The sequence below is a fragment of the Emys orbicularis genome, chromosome 24 (genome assembly GCF_028017835.1).
Source record: "Emys orbicularis isolate rEmyOrb1 chromosome 24, rEmyOrb1.hap1, whole genome shotgun sequence".
Taxonomy (NCBI): Eukaryota; Metazoa; Chordata; order Testudines; family Emydidae; genus Emys; species Emys orbicularis.
In genome coordinates, this window is record NC_088706.1 from 9,386,924 (window position 1) to 9,402,721 (window position 15,798).

A 15,798-nucleotide genomic window follows, 5' to 3' on the forward strand; every position below is an offset into this window, starting at 1 on the left:
GCCCGAGTGTGCGTCTGGATGAGCTGAAAAGGGGAGAAGAGAACCAACAGTCGTCGTACCCAGCCAGGGAAGAGCCCGTCTCTACCTGACCACACCTCAGCTCTGTGCCCCAGGTAGGGGACCCCAGTGCACAGCCACTTTTTCCCTTTAAATAGCCTAAAAAAAATAAATGTGGGGATTAGGAGGAATGTTCCAAGTATTCAAAAGATGAGCTATAAAACCTCTTGGGGGGCGGAGGCATTGAGGGAATGGTGTTGGCAAGGGGCCGATAAGCCCTGGATGAGACTGAGGTTTATTAAGACTCCAGCTAGAAGTATTCCTGACCTTAATTTTGCCTAAGTATTGAGATTTTTTTAATTATATATATATATATATTTTTTTTTACACAGCACCTTCAACTCTGCAAGTGACTTCCTTTAAAGATCGCCAACTAGATTAGTAAATAAACTGAACTCTGATGATGTAACCAAAGCTGGTTTTCTGCTCTCTTCCAGCCCTCTCCTCTCCCTTCAGTGGTAACATTTCACACGGGGCGTGTTTAGCTTTTGGATCAGTTTGAGGATGTCCATCTGCCCTCCACAGCAAACACCACGCGAGGTAACCAGAGCAGTTCACCACTTAAAATCATCCCTCAGTGCCCTGCTGAGCTGCCTTGTCACGTTCCGGGTTACAACATGGGAGTTCCTGAAGGGGCGTTCCTTTCAAATCCTTCCCCCGCTCCCCACTGCATGGTCCAAATGAAAAGGGACTTCTTCTGAGTCGGGTTTATAAGTCCGAGCACTCCTCCCGGGCCAGGAGAGGCCTTCCAGGGCTGAAGTGGTGGGCGGAGACTGCAAGGCGGATGGCTTTTTAGGTTGCATAGTGATCGAAACTTCCCAGATACTCCAGAGCTGCCTGGTAACAGAACTGATATTCATCCTAGGCAAGGTTAAGAGAGACAATCAGCGGGTTAATGGTTGTGGAACACCTACCCAGACATTCTAGCGCACGCCTTCATCGCTCGCCGTGTCAGCTTTTCTGCTGTTGGGCGGGAACAGCCCCTGGAAGAACACTGGGTGTACTGGAAATGAAGAAACCTTCTCAGACAGCCCCAGAGCCGAGCAAACGCTCGTATGGCTCATGGAGCTCCACAGGATGATAAATGCATGTGTAAAACTGGGACAACCATGCCTGCCTTTCATAAAGCGCCTACATCCATGGTTAACTGACAGCCAGGCTGGGTCGGGTGAGGTCAGAATCTGCTAGTGCAGTGGTTCTCAACTAGGGGAGCTCTTCTAGGGGGTACATCAACGCAGCTAGAGATTTGCCTTGTTCTACAACAGGCTACATAAAAAGCACTAGCAAAGTCAGTACAAACTAAAATTTCATACAGACCCTGACTTTTTTATACTGCTCTATGTACTATACCCTGAAATGTAAGTACAATATTCATATTCCACTTGATTTATTTTACAATTATATGGTGAAAATGAGCAATTTTTCAGTAAGTGTGCTGTGACACTTTTGTATTTTTAAGTGAGGTGAAACTTGGGGTACGCGAGACAGATCTGATTCCTGAAAGGGGGACAGTCGTCTGGAAAGGTTGAGAGCCACTGTGGTAATGGACAGAGCATGGGGCTGGGAGTCAGACAACAGCTGCCCTTGAAGAGAGCCTGTACCAATGTGTACTATACCTAATGCTTCTGCTACACAACACAGTAGCTCAGCAATGCAGCCTAGGCCCCATTGGCCCAGATCCTCAAAAGGCATTTAGGCTCTTAACTTCAATTGAAATAAATGGATATTAGGAACCTAAATAGCTTTGAGGATCGCAGCCCTTGTTCTTATGGAGTTAAAGTTTCCTATTAGGACGGGGGTTAGAAAGGCAAAAGCTCATTCATCCTCCAGGTATGAGAAAGGTTAATAGCACCAGAGGAAAGAGAGAATTCAGTGTTTTCCTGCTCGCTATTCCGTTCACAAACACCCGCGTGTGCTAGTTCATCGCTACAATGTTCTTTACCTCTGTCTGCACCATAGCTGGTCGTTGTGTTCGCAGCATCTTAACTGTCTGGAAAATATCTACAACACCCTCATAACGCATTCTCTCCAGGACGATACTCAGTGTGATAAACACCCCAGTTCTGCCCACTCCGGCGCTACAGACGAGAGAGAACAACAAACACTGTGTTATACTCCTGTGTGTATTTTAGTAAGGAAGCAGCAGGAAGTGTAGCAGTTATAAAGGCTGAAGGCTTTGTTTATGTTCTAATATTTCTTAAAGCAATAAATTGGCATCCATGTCCAATGAACATAACATTAGAGGCAGAAAGCCCCTGCCTATCAATCCTTGCCTGTCCGGTGTCAGATTTCCTGGCCAATGTCCTCTACCAGCAATGGACATACTAAAACGACCAGAGTCACTGATCCACAAATGTCAAAAGCTCCAGCAGTAGATAAATATTCAATTTGGAAATTATTTTTATTGTAATTAGAAAATAACTTGAAAAAACATCCTCCACCATTTGGAAGCAACATTATCTGGTTTAATGAAAGAAGTTCTCAGGGATCTGATGAGGTAATGCCCTCTATTTTCTGCTTCAGCCAGTCAGGATGCAAGAATAGTTCTTGCTCCAGCATAGCATCTGGCTTAGCAAATTGTGGTGTAGTTTTTTTTTTAATTCAGATGTGTTAGGTGAGCAAAACGAGGCCCTCCACTCAATTTGATGGCATTTCTCTGTTTGTACGCAACACTAACATTAATTCTGTTTTAGCTGGGAGACAAGAGCTGGGGAGGAGGAGAGCGTGACCCATGAGGACCTCGTGGAGGGGAATGGAGGAATGCACGGCACCTCTGGTGTGTCCAATGAGCTGGGCTTACAGAAATTACAAAATACTAGGTCACCCGCTCTGTTAAGGAATTTGCACTGAGGCAAAGATGGCTGCTCGTTTGCCTACCTGCAGTGGACGGAAATTGGCCCATCCTGACCGAACTGTTCCTTTGTCTTATGCACCTGTCCAATGAAATCGATAAAACCCTCTCCTGATTTTGGCACACCTTGTTCGGGCCAGTCAGTGAACTGGAACTGACGGACGGTTCGGGACTGACCATCCTGGGGAAGAGCAGCAGAAAAAACAAAAGCTGCAGTTAAAACGTGTGGTATATTCATGCCATTAAAAATACCAATGCCAAATCTCCCGGCTGCCCCGTTAGCGAAGGAGGGGACAGAACGCTGAAGCACCCTGCACGGGGGTCAGATATCGCCACAGCTATAGAACAAATGTGCTCACCTGTGAATGAAGTCCGTGGAGTAGCGTCGGTACTGCTCCATGCCCCTAGGGTGCACCAGTGCCCAGAAAGCATCGACCATTCCGGGGGCTGACCACACTCAGTCTTCCGCTGTGGCCCCTTCTAGAAGAGGCTATAGCACCCCCACTTTTGGCAAATAGTTGCCATGGTGTCAGAATTACAGTCTAGAGCAGGGGAGGGCAAAGTGCGGGCCAGAGCCAGCCAGTCAGGGCTTTCAATCCAGCCTGTGGGATTGCCAGCCCAGTGGCGCAGTGGGGATAAGGCAGCCCCCATAACTGCCCGGGCCGCTCCTTGAAGCGGCCGGCACCACGTCCCTGCAGCCCCTGGAGGAGGGCTCCATGCGTGGCCCTTACCTCCAGGAACTGCCCCCCGCTGCTCCCAGTGGCTGGGAACGGGGAACCACGGCCACTGGGAGCTTTGGGGGTGGTACCCACAGGCGAAGACAGCACGCGGCAGAGCCGCCTGCCCCACCCCAGGAGCCACTGCTGGTCACTTCCGGGAGTGGCGTGGGGTCAGGGCAGGCAGACAGCCTTTGAAGGAGAAGGTGGTTTCTGGTTTCACTCTGTCTCATTCCAGGGAAATTAAAATCACATTCTAAAAGGAAGGCCACCGAGCCGGTCAAAGTTTTTCCAGTGGAACGGTTTTCCGTCAGGAAATGCTGATTTGACTAAACTGAAATGTTTTGTGGGAAGGTTTCCCTTTTTGTCAAGTGCTGACGAAGGATCGAAGTGGACTTTGTTTAGACTTTTATATTAAAATGTTATGAAGGGCTCAAAACAATCTGATCTGACCATTTAAAAAAAAAAAAAAAAAAGTGGGTTTAGGGAGGGATGTGAAAATGTGCATTTTTGTACCAGTTCAGGATGAAAGGAAATTTCAGAAATTTCCATGGAACAAAAATGCCAAGTGTCGACCAGCTCTAGCAGGAAAGACGCTACCTTAAGACTGTAGTAGAGTCTCCTGCACGGGAAAGCCAGAGGCTCAGTTCCTGTAGGTGCCAGGAGCTAAAAGGGCATGTGCTAGTACAGAACGGCAGTTGTGAAGCTATTTCCACATACCCAGGAGCCTCCAGTAGCTGAGCAAAGCAGCACCATCCCATCTGTTCTACCGTAGGACACCTCCCGGGGGTCCCCCATTCATTTCAAGACCCGGCTCAAAATCCCCCTCCCTTCTTTTTAAATCCAATCACAACACCTGTGCGCCTCCTTTCCTTGCTGCTGCTTCTTAGCACAGACCTCCTCTCTGTCCCTTCATGCAGCCTCACCAGTCCTCTCTGCAACAGCATTCGTGTACCACACTCTGCCCTCAGCAGCTCTCTGCAAATCTTAACTGAAAGCATCTCATCTTAATGCCTGTCCTGTTGGATGCTGAGGGTGTTGCCTCTGTAAAAGCCTGTTGGCGTTCAGTGTGTATGAAAGACACGACAGAGAGTACAGCTTTCGCTATCAGCAAGGTCAGCCAACCTCCTCATTCACTTGTGATTAATGAAACCAAATGGGCGGGGACTGCAGGACCTTCCATTCGCCTGTCCAGGAGAGTCTCATTCCTGATCATTCCCCACAGTGCCTCAGACAGACCAAAGCCAGCAACATGTGCTCTGAGCATTTTGTCAAAACACCTCCCTGACCTCAGCAACGTCTATACAAATCTGCTGAAGCATCCAAATGGGCACTGCTGAAGTTGTTGCTCCAAAATCTCCCTAGAATTTAATAATCTTCGGAAAAGAATTCAGAGAAATTACCCAGTGTGAGCTAACAGCCTGAAGGAAATACCACCAGTTGGAACATGTTGGTGGAGTCAGGGGTTTATGAGAAGCTTTGCAAACAGCTGCATAATAGGACCAATGTTGAGCCTCAGATGACAGGAGCTAGAGAAAGACAGCCGATTTCAACAGCTTCTGAAAATCTCTGTTCATTTCACAATTCTGCTCCCCACCCCGCAGCAGGGGAATGGAACCCCCATGGCCTGTTTTCCAATCTCCATTTCTGCCACATATAAATCCTGAGCTGGGACTATTCTCTGGATAGTCTCTTGTGTGCAGACTCCAAATGAGAACTGTACGGTCAAGGCATGAACGTAGAATTCACACTGCCAAGCCCAGAACAGAGAGAAGACAGAGCACTCACCCTGGCATCAGTAACCTTGAATTCTCGAAGGATATACTGAGGCATGTTGTATTCAGCCATGGGATCCACCACAAAGTACTGGTACCGTGCCGACCGCTCAGCGGGCCAATACTGATGGCACTTTTCCTGCCGAGGGGAGAAAAGACACCAGGTTAGGACAACATAGTTAACCCCTTACGCTGCTGTAGGGCTTTTCACGGTGTTGTCCTCCCACCCCTCAACCACCCTTTCCATGGGTCCGTGCTTACCCGACCCATCTCTCGCAGCTTGGTCAACATCACCACGATGGTGGAGTTGTTCTCCCAGAGCATCCGCCAGAAATCCTCCGTGGTCTCTGCCAGCGGCCCTTGAGTGGCAATGTAGGCTTTCTGTTGTCTGAAAGAAAGCACAAACCCCACACACAAGGTGACAAGTTATTAGCCCAGGGTCTGGGGTGATGGGCTTAGCAACTGGGGGGATAGCATGAAAGCTGATGCATGGCTCCGAACATTTGGAAGGCCTTATGAGCTAGATGGGAATACAGCTCCTTGGAGATCTCCCAGGCTTGGGTTAGGGGTCCGGGACTCAAAGGCCTTGTGCTGGGGTTTCCCTAATTACTGTGACTATGGGCTAAATCCTGACTAGTCATGCAGGAGAAGGTTGCAGCAGGACACTTGCCACCCTCCCACACACGTCTGCGCAGGACCTAGAGGGCAGTCTGCTGCTTGGCCTATCCGAGCAAAACAGGGGAGGGCCGGGGACCACAGGCAGCCTATTGCCTGCTCTGTGCACCCAGAGGCATGAAGGAGGGAGAGCCCTTGCTGCATCTGGTGCTGCTCAGTGCCCTCCCTCCTCCGCATTCAGCCTCTGGCAGGCCTGCACAGGAAGAAGGTCTTAGAGCATTGCTGCTTGGGTGATACTACAGCTTTGCTCGCTGGCTCCAACCAGCAAAATACGGATTGTTTCCCAACAGCTAAAGAGAGGCTGAGACAGGAACGATCTGTTCCATAAACATTCCCCATAGTGAAATCCATCCAGCCAAGATACTCAGAGTGAGTCTAACACGGCAGCTGGATGGTTCTTTTAAAAAAGGGAGAGAGAATGTTATGACCATTAACAACTGAGGTTATACTCTCGGGAAAACCCCATATTTCAAGCTGCGAACTGATCACAAGCCGTGTCAGGAAGGAATCTGCCCCGTAAAACGTTCAGCATTGCACAAGCGGCAGAGTGTGGGTGGATGGGATTCAAGTTCCTTTGAAGCACCAGCTGTGGATTAGAACAGACCAACCATGTTCTGACCCGGGCTGGCAAATCAATCCATTCAACCTTCCTTCCCTTTTTCTGTCACTACCTCTTTAAACTGTACTTCTCTGAGCACCTTGCAAAAAGGGAAATCAGCTTGAATTACTCCCTGTTAAAACAGCAGGCTGCAACGTGTTGTCGTTTACCTGTATCCATCGATAAAACTGGCATTGATATAGTCTGAGCCCTCCACTCCCCTGATGGGCTGAAGACAGACCCGGGTGGTCTCGTATGGCATGATGTTGACAAGGCGATTCTTGAATTTGTTGCACGGGAGGTTGGCGCTTATGAACCTGGAAGTGTGGGCTTTGGAGTTGGCAAGTCGCTGAAGGAAAAAAACACACACACTTGTTCTAACAGGTGTTATTTCAGCTCCCGGAAAAGGGTGAGAATTGCTCAGATGCCTGGGAAAAACTGGCTTATTTAGGTGGGCAGGAGAAAAGTTTCCATTGGTCTGGGTCTGATCTTAGACAAATGGTTCAGCAGCATCTTCACGCCAGCCCCAAGGCAGGTGAATTTCTTCCCCCTCCAAGTTCCCCTGCGTGGTTCTGGCTTTCATTTATTTCCCGGGGGGCAACTCCAGAAGCAAAGTGCCGGAGACGTCAGGGCCTTCCCCATTTCAAAGCCTTGTTGTGATTTGTTGACAGTGGAAATACAGCATTAAAATCAAACGTGAGGAGGGGAGGAAATTCAACCTGGATTTCAGAGAGCTGGACTAAAGTCTTGCAGCAGCAGCTGGTCTTTCCCCTGGGACCCACTGCAGCAGCCCTGGAGTCAGAAATGTAATTACTTCTTTAATGTAGAAACACACAAACATTCCTTTCCCCCTCGAAAGGGCCAGTCGTCTGTCATCCCTTGGAGTCTAAGCAGCAGAACGCTCATGGCTTTTCCTCCCCGCCCTGCCTTTACTCTCCAATAGGAGAAGGTTATTAAGTTCCTTAGGTGCCAGGGTTTTTGGTTTAAGTCCCCATTATCGTCCTACTTAAAAGAGCAACTTCAGGTACACTTCAGTCTGGGCTCTGCCCTCCCTGGAACCCCCATGTTAGAGCTGTGTTATAATGCTCGGCGATAGTCTACGCTGCAGATCGCCTCAGGGAAGTGACTACAGCGTGGTTCTCAAAAACATCCCCATCACACTGACCGCGGCAGAGCCATGCGGATCAGCACGAGGCGAACACTGATCCCAGCGCTGACTGGGCCCATGGCATTGCCTGGCTGTCCCCTGGATGGTCCAGTTCAAATGGAAGCCCACCAGCACATTTTCTGTCCCTGTTCTCTCCCCCGGTACATGCCTAGAGCTCAGTGTTCTGCCCTTACCTTGAACTCCAGCTCCATGCCTGTCACGTGCTCCCCCACCTCTATCTGCGCCAGTTTCTGGATGTAAGTGTAGAGATTCCTGGCTGGGACCTCTGTGTTACCGCAAGCGACGGCCTCCAGCAAGGCGTCGTGTATAAAGCTGTACTGGTCTTCTGTCTGGACCATGTAGTTCCGCTGCGACCTCATGAGGGTGACATGCCCATAAATGTCCACTGTCTTCTCATGCTTTATCCTCTCCAGCATGGCATCAATCACGATGAAACAGCCTGTCCGTCCAACTCCCGCGCTGGAAGGAGAGGTGGGAAGATAAGCAACATAATCCAACCCCCAGTGCCGCCTTTCTCTTGAGAAATTTACCTTGATGGCCGACCAGACGGGAAGGGACAGCTCCTTAGTGGGAGTGCGCGATCGGGAGCATGGGAGGGTGAGCAGATGTGTACGTGAGAGGTAGACAACGAATGACAACGGATGCAGTATATGACGAGCATGAAAGAGAAGTAGGAAGCAATAGAGACCTTGTAAATATAGATACAGACAAAGAATATAGGGTGGATGAATTACTGGAAGACTAGAACATAAATCAGCAGGGCTAGATATTTCGTGCATTCTGTTGTGTTAAGGGAACTTGCTGAATGACATAACCCAACTCCCATTGACATGAATGGGAGTTGTGTGGTCAATTTTAAAAGCTGGTTAGAGGATTTAGCCACACATGGAGAATTTAGTGTCTTTAATCTCAGGGTTTTGTCCTATCACCCATCGCCATAGCAACTGAGCATGCAGCATCCGACAATTTGGGGGTGTAACGGTGATGGGGGGGAAAAAGTAAAAGGTGTCATAGGTTTCCAAAACAAGGATACGAGTCATCCTGGCTCTTATCTGCTAAGTTTAATTGTAACTCTGGTACATTAACTGATCAGGTATTGAGAGGAAATGATTTGTAGCCATCTAGGATAATGGCATTCTGAGCCATAAGCAATATGGCTCTATGAATAAAAAGTAATCAAGTTTGCCTGCATGATTTGTTGACAGTTACAAAATTAATGGATGAATAGAAGCTCTGGAGATGTAATATCCTGATTTTAGTAAAGCCAGAGACAAAGGCTCACAAAACCGTACTCAGAATTGATTCCGATTGGCTTGGAGGCAAACATTCCCGGGGCTGAAAGGACTGCGAACCCCAGGGAATGGTAAATCGCAATGTATCGAGTTGCAGGGAGGTGCCTAGTGGGGTGCTCCAGAAACTGGTGTCAAGTTAGATCTTCTTTCGGGCTAGTCTACACTGGCAGTGCTCGAACGTGGCTTGTGTAGTCGTGGCAGAGCACTGGGAGAGAGCTCTCCCAGCGCTCTAAAAAAACCCACCTCCATGACAGCGCTGGTGCACTGTTTTCACTGGTGCTGAAACTTGCTGCGCTCAGGGGGGTGTTTTTTCACACCCCCTGAGCCAGGAAGTTGCAGCGCTGTAAATTGCCAGTGTAGACAAGCCCTTAGTATCATTTTCATTAATGATCAGAGGGGCAGGGCAAACAGCATTGCCAATAAACTCACAGATGAGACTGATTCAGAAGGCATTGCAAACACCAGTGAGGACAGAAATACACAAATCATAGAATATCAGGGTTGGAAGGGACCTCAGGAGGTATCTAGTCCAACCCCCTGCTCAAAGCAGGACCAATCCCCAGATAGATTTTTACCCCAGTTCCCTAACTGGCCCCTCAAGGATTGAACTCACAACCTTGGGTTTAGCAGGCCACTGCTCAAACCACTGAGCTATCCCTCCCCCCCCGAGGACCTACCTGTGGACAGGTTAGAACTATGGGCAGAAAAGCAACCAAATGAGGCTCAACTTGGCAAAAACACAAGTTAATAGACCTAGGAGAAAATAATCCCAGCCCCAGCTTCAACACTGGGAGATGCTGGAAAGCAGTAATGCCAAGAGTGACCTAGGGGTGACAGTGGATGGCAAACTCGACACCACTTTCCAGTTGTGACATGGCAGCCAGAAACCCCCGTAAGATATTGGGGAACAGTCACCCCCCCAAGAACACACCTGTAACGTTACGTTTAATTCTAGGCCTCACAATCGCAAAGAATTCAGAGTCAAGCAAGCAAAATGAGAACGGGGCTGACAGGAGGGATGAGGAAGGATTGGGGTTTACAGTTGGGTTGGGTGGAAGCTGTGGGCTCTGAAGGGAGCATGATGCTAGTCATAACTATCTGAATGGTGAGGATACGAAGAGGAGAGAATTATTTGAAGTGGAACAAAGGGCTAGAGCTAGAAGTAACAGGATGAATTAAAAAAAGGATCTAGGAAAAGCTTCCTGATGTTGAGTCTCTCAGGCAGTGAAATAGCCTTCCACAGGAAGTGGTGGAAGCCTATTGCTTCAGTCACTTAAAACTAGATAGGAAAAAGCACTAGAAAAATGTCGGGCACTGGCAGGGGAGAGACCTTGAGCCAGTCACTTTCCCTCTTTTTTGCAAACAAGGGAAAACACCCCCTCCCTGCATCACCAGGGTGTTTTAGGGCCAGATCCTCAGCTGCTATAAATCGATGTAGCTCTGCTGAAGTCAATGAAGTGACTCCAATTTACAGCTGCTGAAGATGCGGCCCGTAATCTTTATAAAGAGATGTGGGATTATCCAGTGAAAGGCCCTAGAACAGTGCAGGGTGTGTCCATGCAACATACACACTGGTTTTTGTAGGCACCGGATCTGAAACATGAAGGAGAAAGGTTAGGAAGAAAGAGAACACAAGAATTAAACCCTATCCAATAGGCGGGGAAATTCCATTAAAATATAGAGTCTTGAAACCCAGAAAAGTGTTTCTTTGAGCAACAGGTGTGTGCTAACAGTCTGTCAATCTATTAGAGAAAGAGGTGGCCACAGCTAAGAACTGAAAAACAGAACGGTCACTTCGCCTCTCTATTAGCCCCAGCAGCATGTTCAGCGCAATCCAGTCCACGAAAAATAACACAGGCCCTGCCCCCAATAGCTCCCACTCTGACGAAATTTGCTGAGTCTGAGCCCAATTTACCAAGAACTTCAGGAAGTTAGATTCTATGTCACTTGAGGGCACCAGATGAAAAGTCGTGTCTGCTGATGTGTGTGTCATTCCTAGATACTGATCAGCCCCCTTCCTTACACCTCTTCATTTGCATCACCACCATGACGGGAGCTCTCCCGTCAGACACAATTATGATAATTCTAGGTAGGGGGGTTCCAGGCCTGAACAAAGGGCTGGTATGATCTAAGGGCTTCAAAAGCATGTTTAATCACTCAGATCTTTAGGCAGCTTGGAAACTACTGATGCTGTAATGAATAACATGCGTCACCCTTTTACCTCAATGCACAAAAACATTTGGGAAACATCAGACTTGCATGTTAAGGCATTTATGAATCAGCAGGGCCCTGCAGGTCTAAACACTCGCAGCTAGAAATAAAGGGTTTCCTCCTCCTATTCAAAGGCGGTCCCTCTTTTCATAAAAAAAACTCCTGGATCTCCATTAATTAGACTGCATAACACCTAAACCAAGCAGGTTGCTGGAGCTTTGGCAAGAACGGAGCAGCCGATCAGGGATCTGGTCACGGTAAGTCGCCCGCTGATGGCCCTTTTTATTCATTTTCCGAGAGGCGCATGATAATTGCCATCTGCAGAGTTAGTGATAAGTTGCCCACTTACAAAGACTGTTTAAACTGTATCCTCCAGGAGAGGCAGGATTAGAGTCCCCGATTGCCTGTAAAATTCAGATGTTACTTTCCCCAGCACTGAGTGACCTGCAGGCCCCTCCAGATTTCTCCTGAGGCAGGAGGGAGATTTGTCTGAGCTGAGTCGGCAAATGTTCCTCCTTGGATGGTAAATTGAATTAGGGAATGCTACCTGCCCAGGGGGACCTTCGCCGCTCTGCTCTCAGAATGGCTGCGGCTCTCAAAGCTCTTTCAAGACGCTGTTCGCTCTCTCCCTTGGACAGCACAACCCACTCTGCCTCTCGCCCTCCATATGGTGGTGATGCTTCCTAACCCCATTTCATCTTTCGTCCATGCCCACTGTGACAGAAACGAGCCTGCGTGCTCCTCAAAGGCCAAACTTTACTGGATAGCACTCTGCCAATGAGGCCTTATCAAAGATGCCAACTAAACCATTCCAACTCCAGCCCCACTCAGTTCAGGAACTGCCGCTCTGAATAGAAACCAAACAGGAGCCTGAGACGAGACAGCTCCTGCGCGCTGGGAGCTGCGATGGGAATGTGTTTGCATGCCCCACTGAAAAGGGGATTTGCTTGGCAATGTGTCCCCCCCTCCAGCAGGGGCTCCGTGTAGGGGGAGGCTGTGGTTCTGGTAATAAGCGGGTCAGTACCTGCAGTGCACTACGATCGGGCCAGCGTCAGGAGGGTTGCAGGTTTTGACCCTTCTCAGGAAAGCCAGGAACGGAGTAGGGTACTCAGGGACGCCATGGTCGGGCCATGCTGTGAACTGGAATTGGCGCACCTCTCTCTTCTCACTGGAGCCATTCTGCGGAGTGGCAGAGGAACCAAGAGTCACGGTGAGCTAAGCAAGGGCCACGAGACGCACACGGCAAGTTACAGAACGTAGGAATGGGACAATAGAGAGACATGGCATCAGAGAGAAACGTCACCTTGTGAAGGGAGAACGTCCGAACGCAGAACGTGGCCAATTCGATAGTGTCTAGTAAGGTCACTTGGATCATCCCATAGGTCTCCGTGCCCCGGCCAGGCCAGTACTGGTCACACTTGATCTAGAAAACAAAAGTCGACGATGAGCTCAGGAACATAGTCCAAAGAGCACAGTACGCAGCACGGGACGCTCCCTCGTGGCACGAAAAGTAAAGATGGGCCCCTGGCAAGGGAGAGCGAAACAGCAAGAAGCATTGCTTGCTGAAGCATCAGAATAGGGCGAGAGCCCACAGATTCAGCTCCATGTCCTATGTGCATCAAACGCTGCTTCTACTCATAGAGCTGGAGCGTTGAGGCACATTGGTGGTCTGATGCCTGATTGACGAATGATTCTGATTGGCAGAACACTCGGAAGAATATTACATGAGATAATAGGATTCTAACCTGGCCACTTGATCTAACATGGGGCCAGGCTCAGAGCATGTTCCCTCTCCCCTTAGAGCAGTGAAGGGATCTAAGACTTCCCAGGTGGACAGTATTTTCACAATGAATCCAGGGGGCCAGCAAGGCAGGTAGAAATCTCCCAAAGGAGCAGATGAGGGCTGCAGATCAGCGAGACTGCTGCTCCCCACCTCTCCACATGCACCTCCCTTGGGGGTCTCCACCTCTCCCCCTCTACAGCACCTGCCCGGATCATGACTAGCCAGCCATCTCGCTGAAGTGTCTCACCCGTGACTTCTCCTCAAGCTTCGTCATCATCACCACCGTCGCTGAGCGCTGCTCCCACACCATCCGCCAGAAGTCGCCAAAGGTCTCCGGCAGAGGGCCCTGTGTGGCGATGTAGGCGTTCTGCTTCCGGTAGCCATCGATGTAGTTGGCGTTAATGTAGTCGCTCCCCACAATCCCTGCATTAAAGTGGCAGAGAGTCAGTTGATTTTGCCTTACTGGAGGGAGGGAGGGGGGAAGAGCTTTGCAGCAGCTTGAATTCCTCATCCGAGATAGCCGGTGAGTTCCCCAGCTGGGGTAAATCAGCGACCAAGTTACCTCAGCTGAGGATCTGGCCAAGGACATCTCCACTAGACAGCTACTTTTGGAGGAGGCGGGGATATCGAATACCAAGCCTGGCGTATCTTATTTATACTGCACTCGCACCTAGGAGCTGAAGTCATGGACCAGAGGCTCGTGGTGCTAGGCGCTGCACAAACACAGAACAGAAAGATAGTCCCTGCACTAAGAGCGTACAATCTTCTGGGGCCAAATATGGATCTGGTTAATGAGATGCGCTGCACAGTTCATAGGAGAGTCCCACCCCAGGTCGGATCGATGCCGCAGACACGCCTCTTCGCCATGGGTTTCTGAAGCAGTGAGTCAGGACTCCCTGGATCGTCTGTGGATGAGCCCATCTGCACTGTGACTGGGCGAGGCATGGAAAACAGGGCTGGGGTCTGCAGGGGAAGTAGGCGGCTTGGAAATGACAGACAGTGACTCGCACCGATTGAAGCGTGTCGCGTGAGAGCTGCCTGCCGGAGTCTTTGGCGAAGCGTTTTTAGGTGGGTGGTGAAAAGCAGGATGCACGGCGGGAAGAGAGCCGGACCCTGCCAGGTGTCTGTCTTATGGATCGGAGTTAGAGAGCCACTTATGATGGGCGAAGAGGACGACCGCTGTGTGGGGATTTGTCCCGTAACTCCTTACACGCAGCTGCTGGCAGTATCGGCAGGTTTTTGTTTTCCTAAGATTAACTCAACAGAGAAACATTTAACTCAAGTTTTGGGAGGGAGGGGGGTTCCCGTCCTCTTTGCCGCTGCTGCCAACAGGGTTAGCCTGGTTTATGTGCGATGCTAAACCCATTCAGAACTGCCTGCCAGTCTTCAAAGGCAGTGCGTAATTTCAGGTGCCTGGGGAAACAGCCTTTGATTGAATTTCTGGAGGGACCCCGGCCGCCCTCCTCCAAAATGTAAAAATTCCAAGTGGAAGAGCAGCTGTGTAGCGGCAGCATGAGCGTCAACAAAGGCTGAGCTTCTGGCATTAATCTCTGCAGCCCCCTTGGGCCGGCTGTGTCGTTTGAAATGGTGGCTGGGAGCTCGGGCGATGTTTTGCCGTGTAACAGGCCTTGTTACAGAGAAGTCATTGAACAAAAATTACTCCCCTCCCCCCCCTTCACCGGGCACAGCTGACACGCTGCAGACTTGACAAAAGCAGAATTTAAAGAACAACTGGAAAAAAAAAAAACCCCAAGCCCAGGCTTCTGGGCGGGAACCTGCCAGCTAGTGCAGAGGAAAGGACTTTGGCTTCAGAAAATCTCTCTGCAGATCATTCTCCAAGTGGGATTGCAAATCTGCCCCGTCTGCCTTGCCAGTTCCTCCTCTGTGTTACTGTCTCTCCTTAGTTAAGGGCATGAAAACGGCTGGACGATGGGGGCACGAGACAGGAAGAAACAACTACTGTTGCCTGGGAATTGGTGGAGCAAAACATGCCCCCTCTCCCAGTGCTTTTGGGTACCAGCCACTGTCACGCAGCTGCAGGCTTATTTCTACACACAGACTAACGCAGAGCTGTCTGGGTGGAGGGTGGAATGGAAGAAACAGAAGAACAGGCCACACCCACGCACAGAGCTTTACGTTCTCCAACAGCTCACTGGACGGCCTTGCTGGGTGTGTGCAGTGTCTGGATTAACTAGGGGAAGCACATGACTGGAAGCAGTTACCATCTGGTGGCTCTTCAATGCCTGTGTAAGATAATTTGGGACCTAGGCCCATTCCTAGTATGCAGGTGTCCCCACTGCACAACCCAACACCACTTCATTGGCAGAGATGCTAAGCACCGAAGGGGCCATGAAGACACAACTCCCATCTTGCCAGGGTTGCGATATGTTGACTGAGCAGGAGAGAAGCTTGCCCCATCACTGCCAGTGCTGTATCTGTCCTGGAGATAGACAGAAGTGGCTAGACCAGCGGTACTCAATCCGTGGCCCAATTAGCACACAGCTGCGGCCCAGCTGTGTGCTAAAGGCCGCTGGGCCAACGGAGTTGGGGGTGCGGGCTGCCCCATCGCCTGGTGTGGCGGGGTCCGGGGCCCCGCTGCCCTACCTGGTGGGGTCCCAGCCCCCTGCAGCAGGGTCTGGCCTCAGCTGCCCTGCCGGGTCCAGGCTCTTGGC

General features: G+C 50.0%; 1 protein-coding gene across 1 annotated transcript in view; it reads right to left on the bottom strand.

The window, feature by feature from the left end:
- Positions 1 to 849: 849 nt before the first annotated feature.
- The window catches only part of PTPRS (protein tyrosine phosphatase receptor type S), a 145,833-nt gene continuing 130,884 nt past the window's right edge, over positions 850 to 15,798 (bottom strand). The window contains exons 19-28 of the mRNA XM_065422130.1: positions 13,374 to 13,549; positions 12,647 to 12,766; positions 12,368 to 12,522; positions 8,014 to 8,299; positions 6,843 to 7,021; positions 5,661 to 5,787; positions 5,413 to 5,538; positions 2,935 to 3,089; positions 2,000 to 2,135; positions 850 to 918 (exon numbers count right to left, since the gene is read on the bottom strand). Coding sequence (XP_065278202.1) covers positions 850 to 918; positions 2,000 to 2,135; positions 2,935 to 3,089; positions 5,413 to 5,538; positions 5,661 to 5,787; positions 6,843 to 7,021; positions 8,014 to 8,299; positions 12,368 to 12,522; positions 12,647 to 12,766; positions 13,374 to 13,549 — 1,529 coding nt within the window. The remainder of the gene's footprint in view (positions 919 to 1,999; positions 2,136 to 2,934; positions 3,090 to 5,412; positions 5,539 to 5,660; positions 5,788 to 6,842; positions 7,022 to 8,013; positions 8,300 to 12,367; positions 12,523 to 12,646; positions 12,767 to 13,373; positions 13,550 to 15,798) is intronic.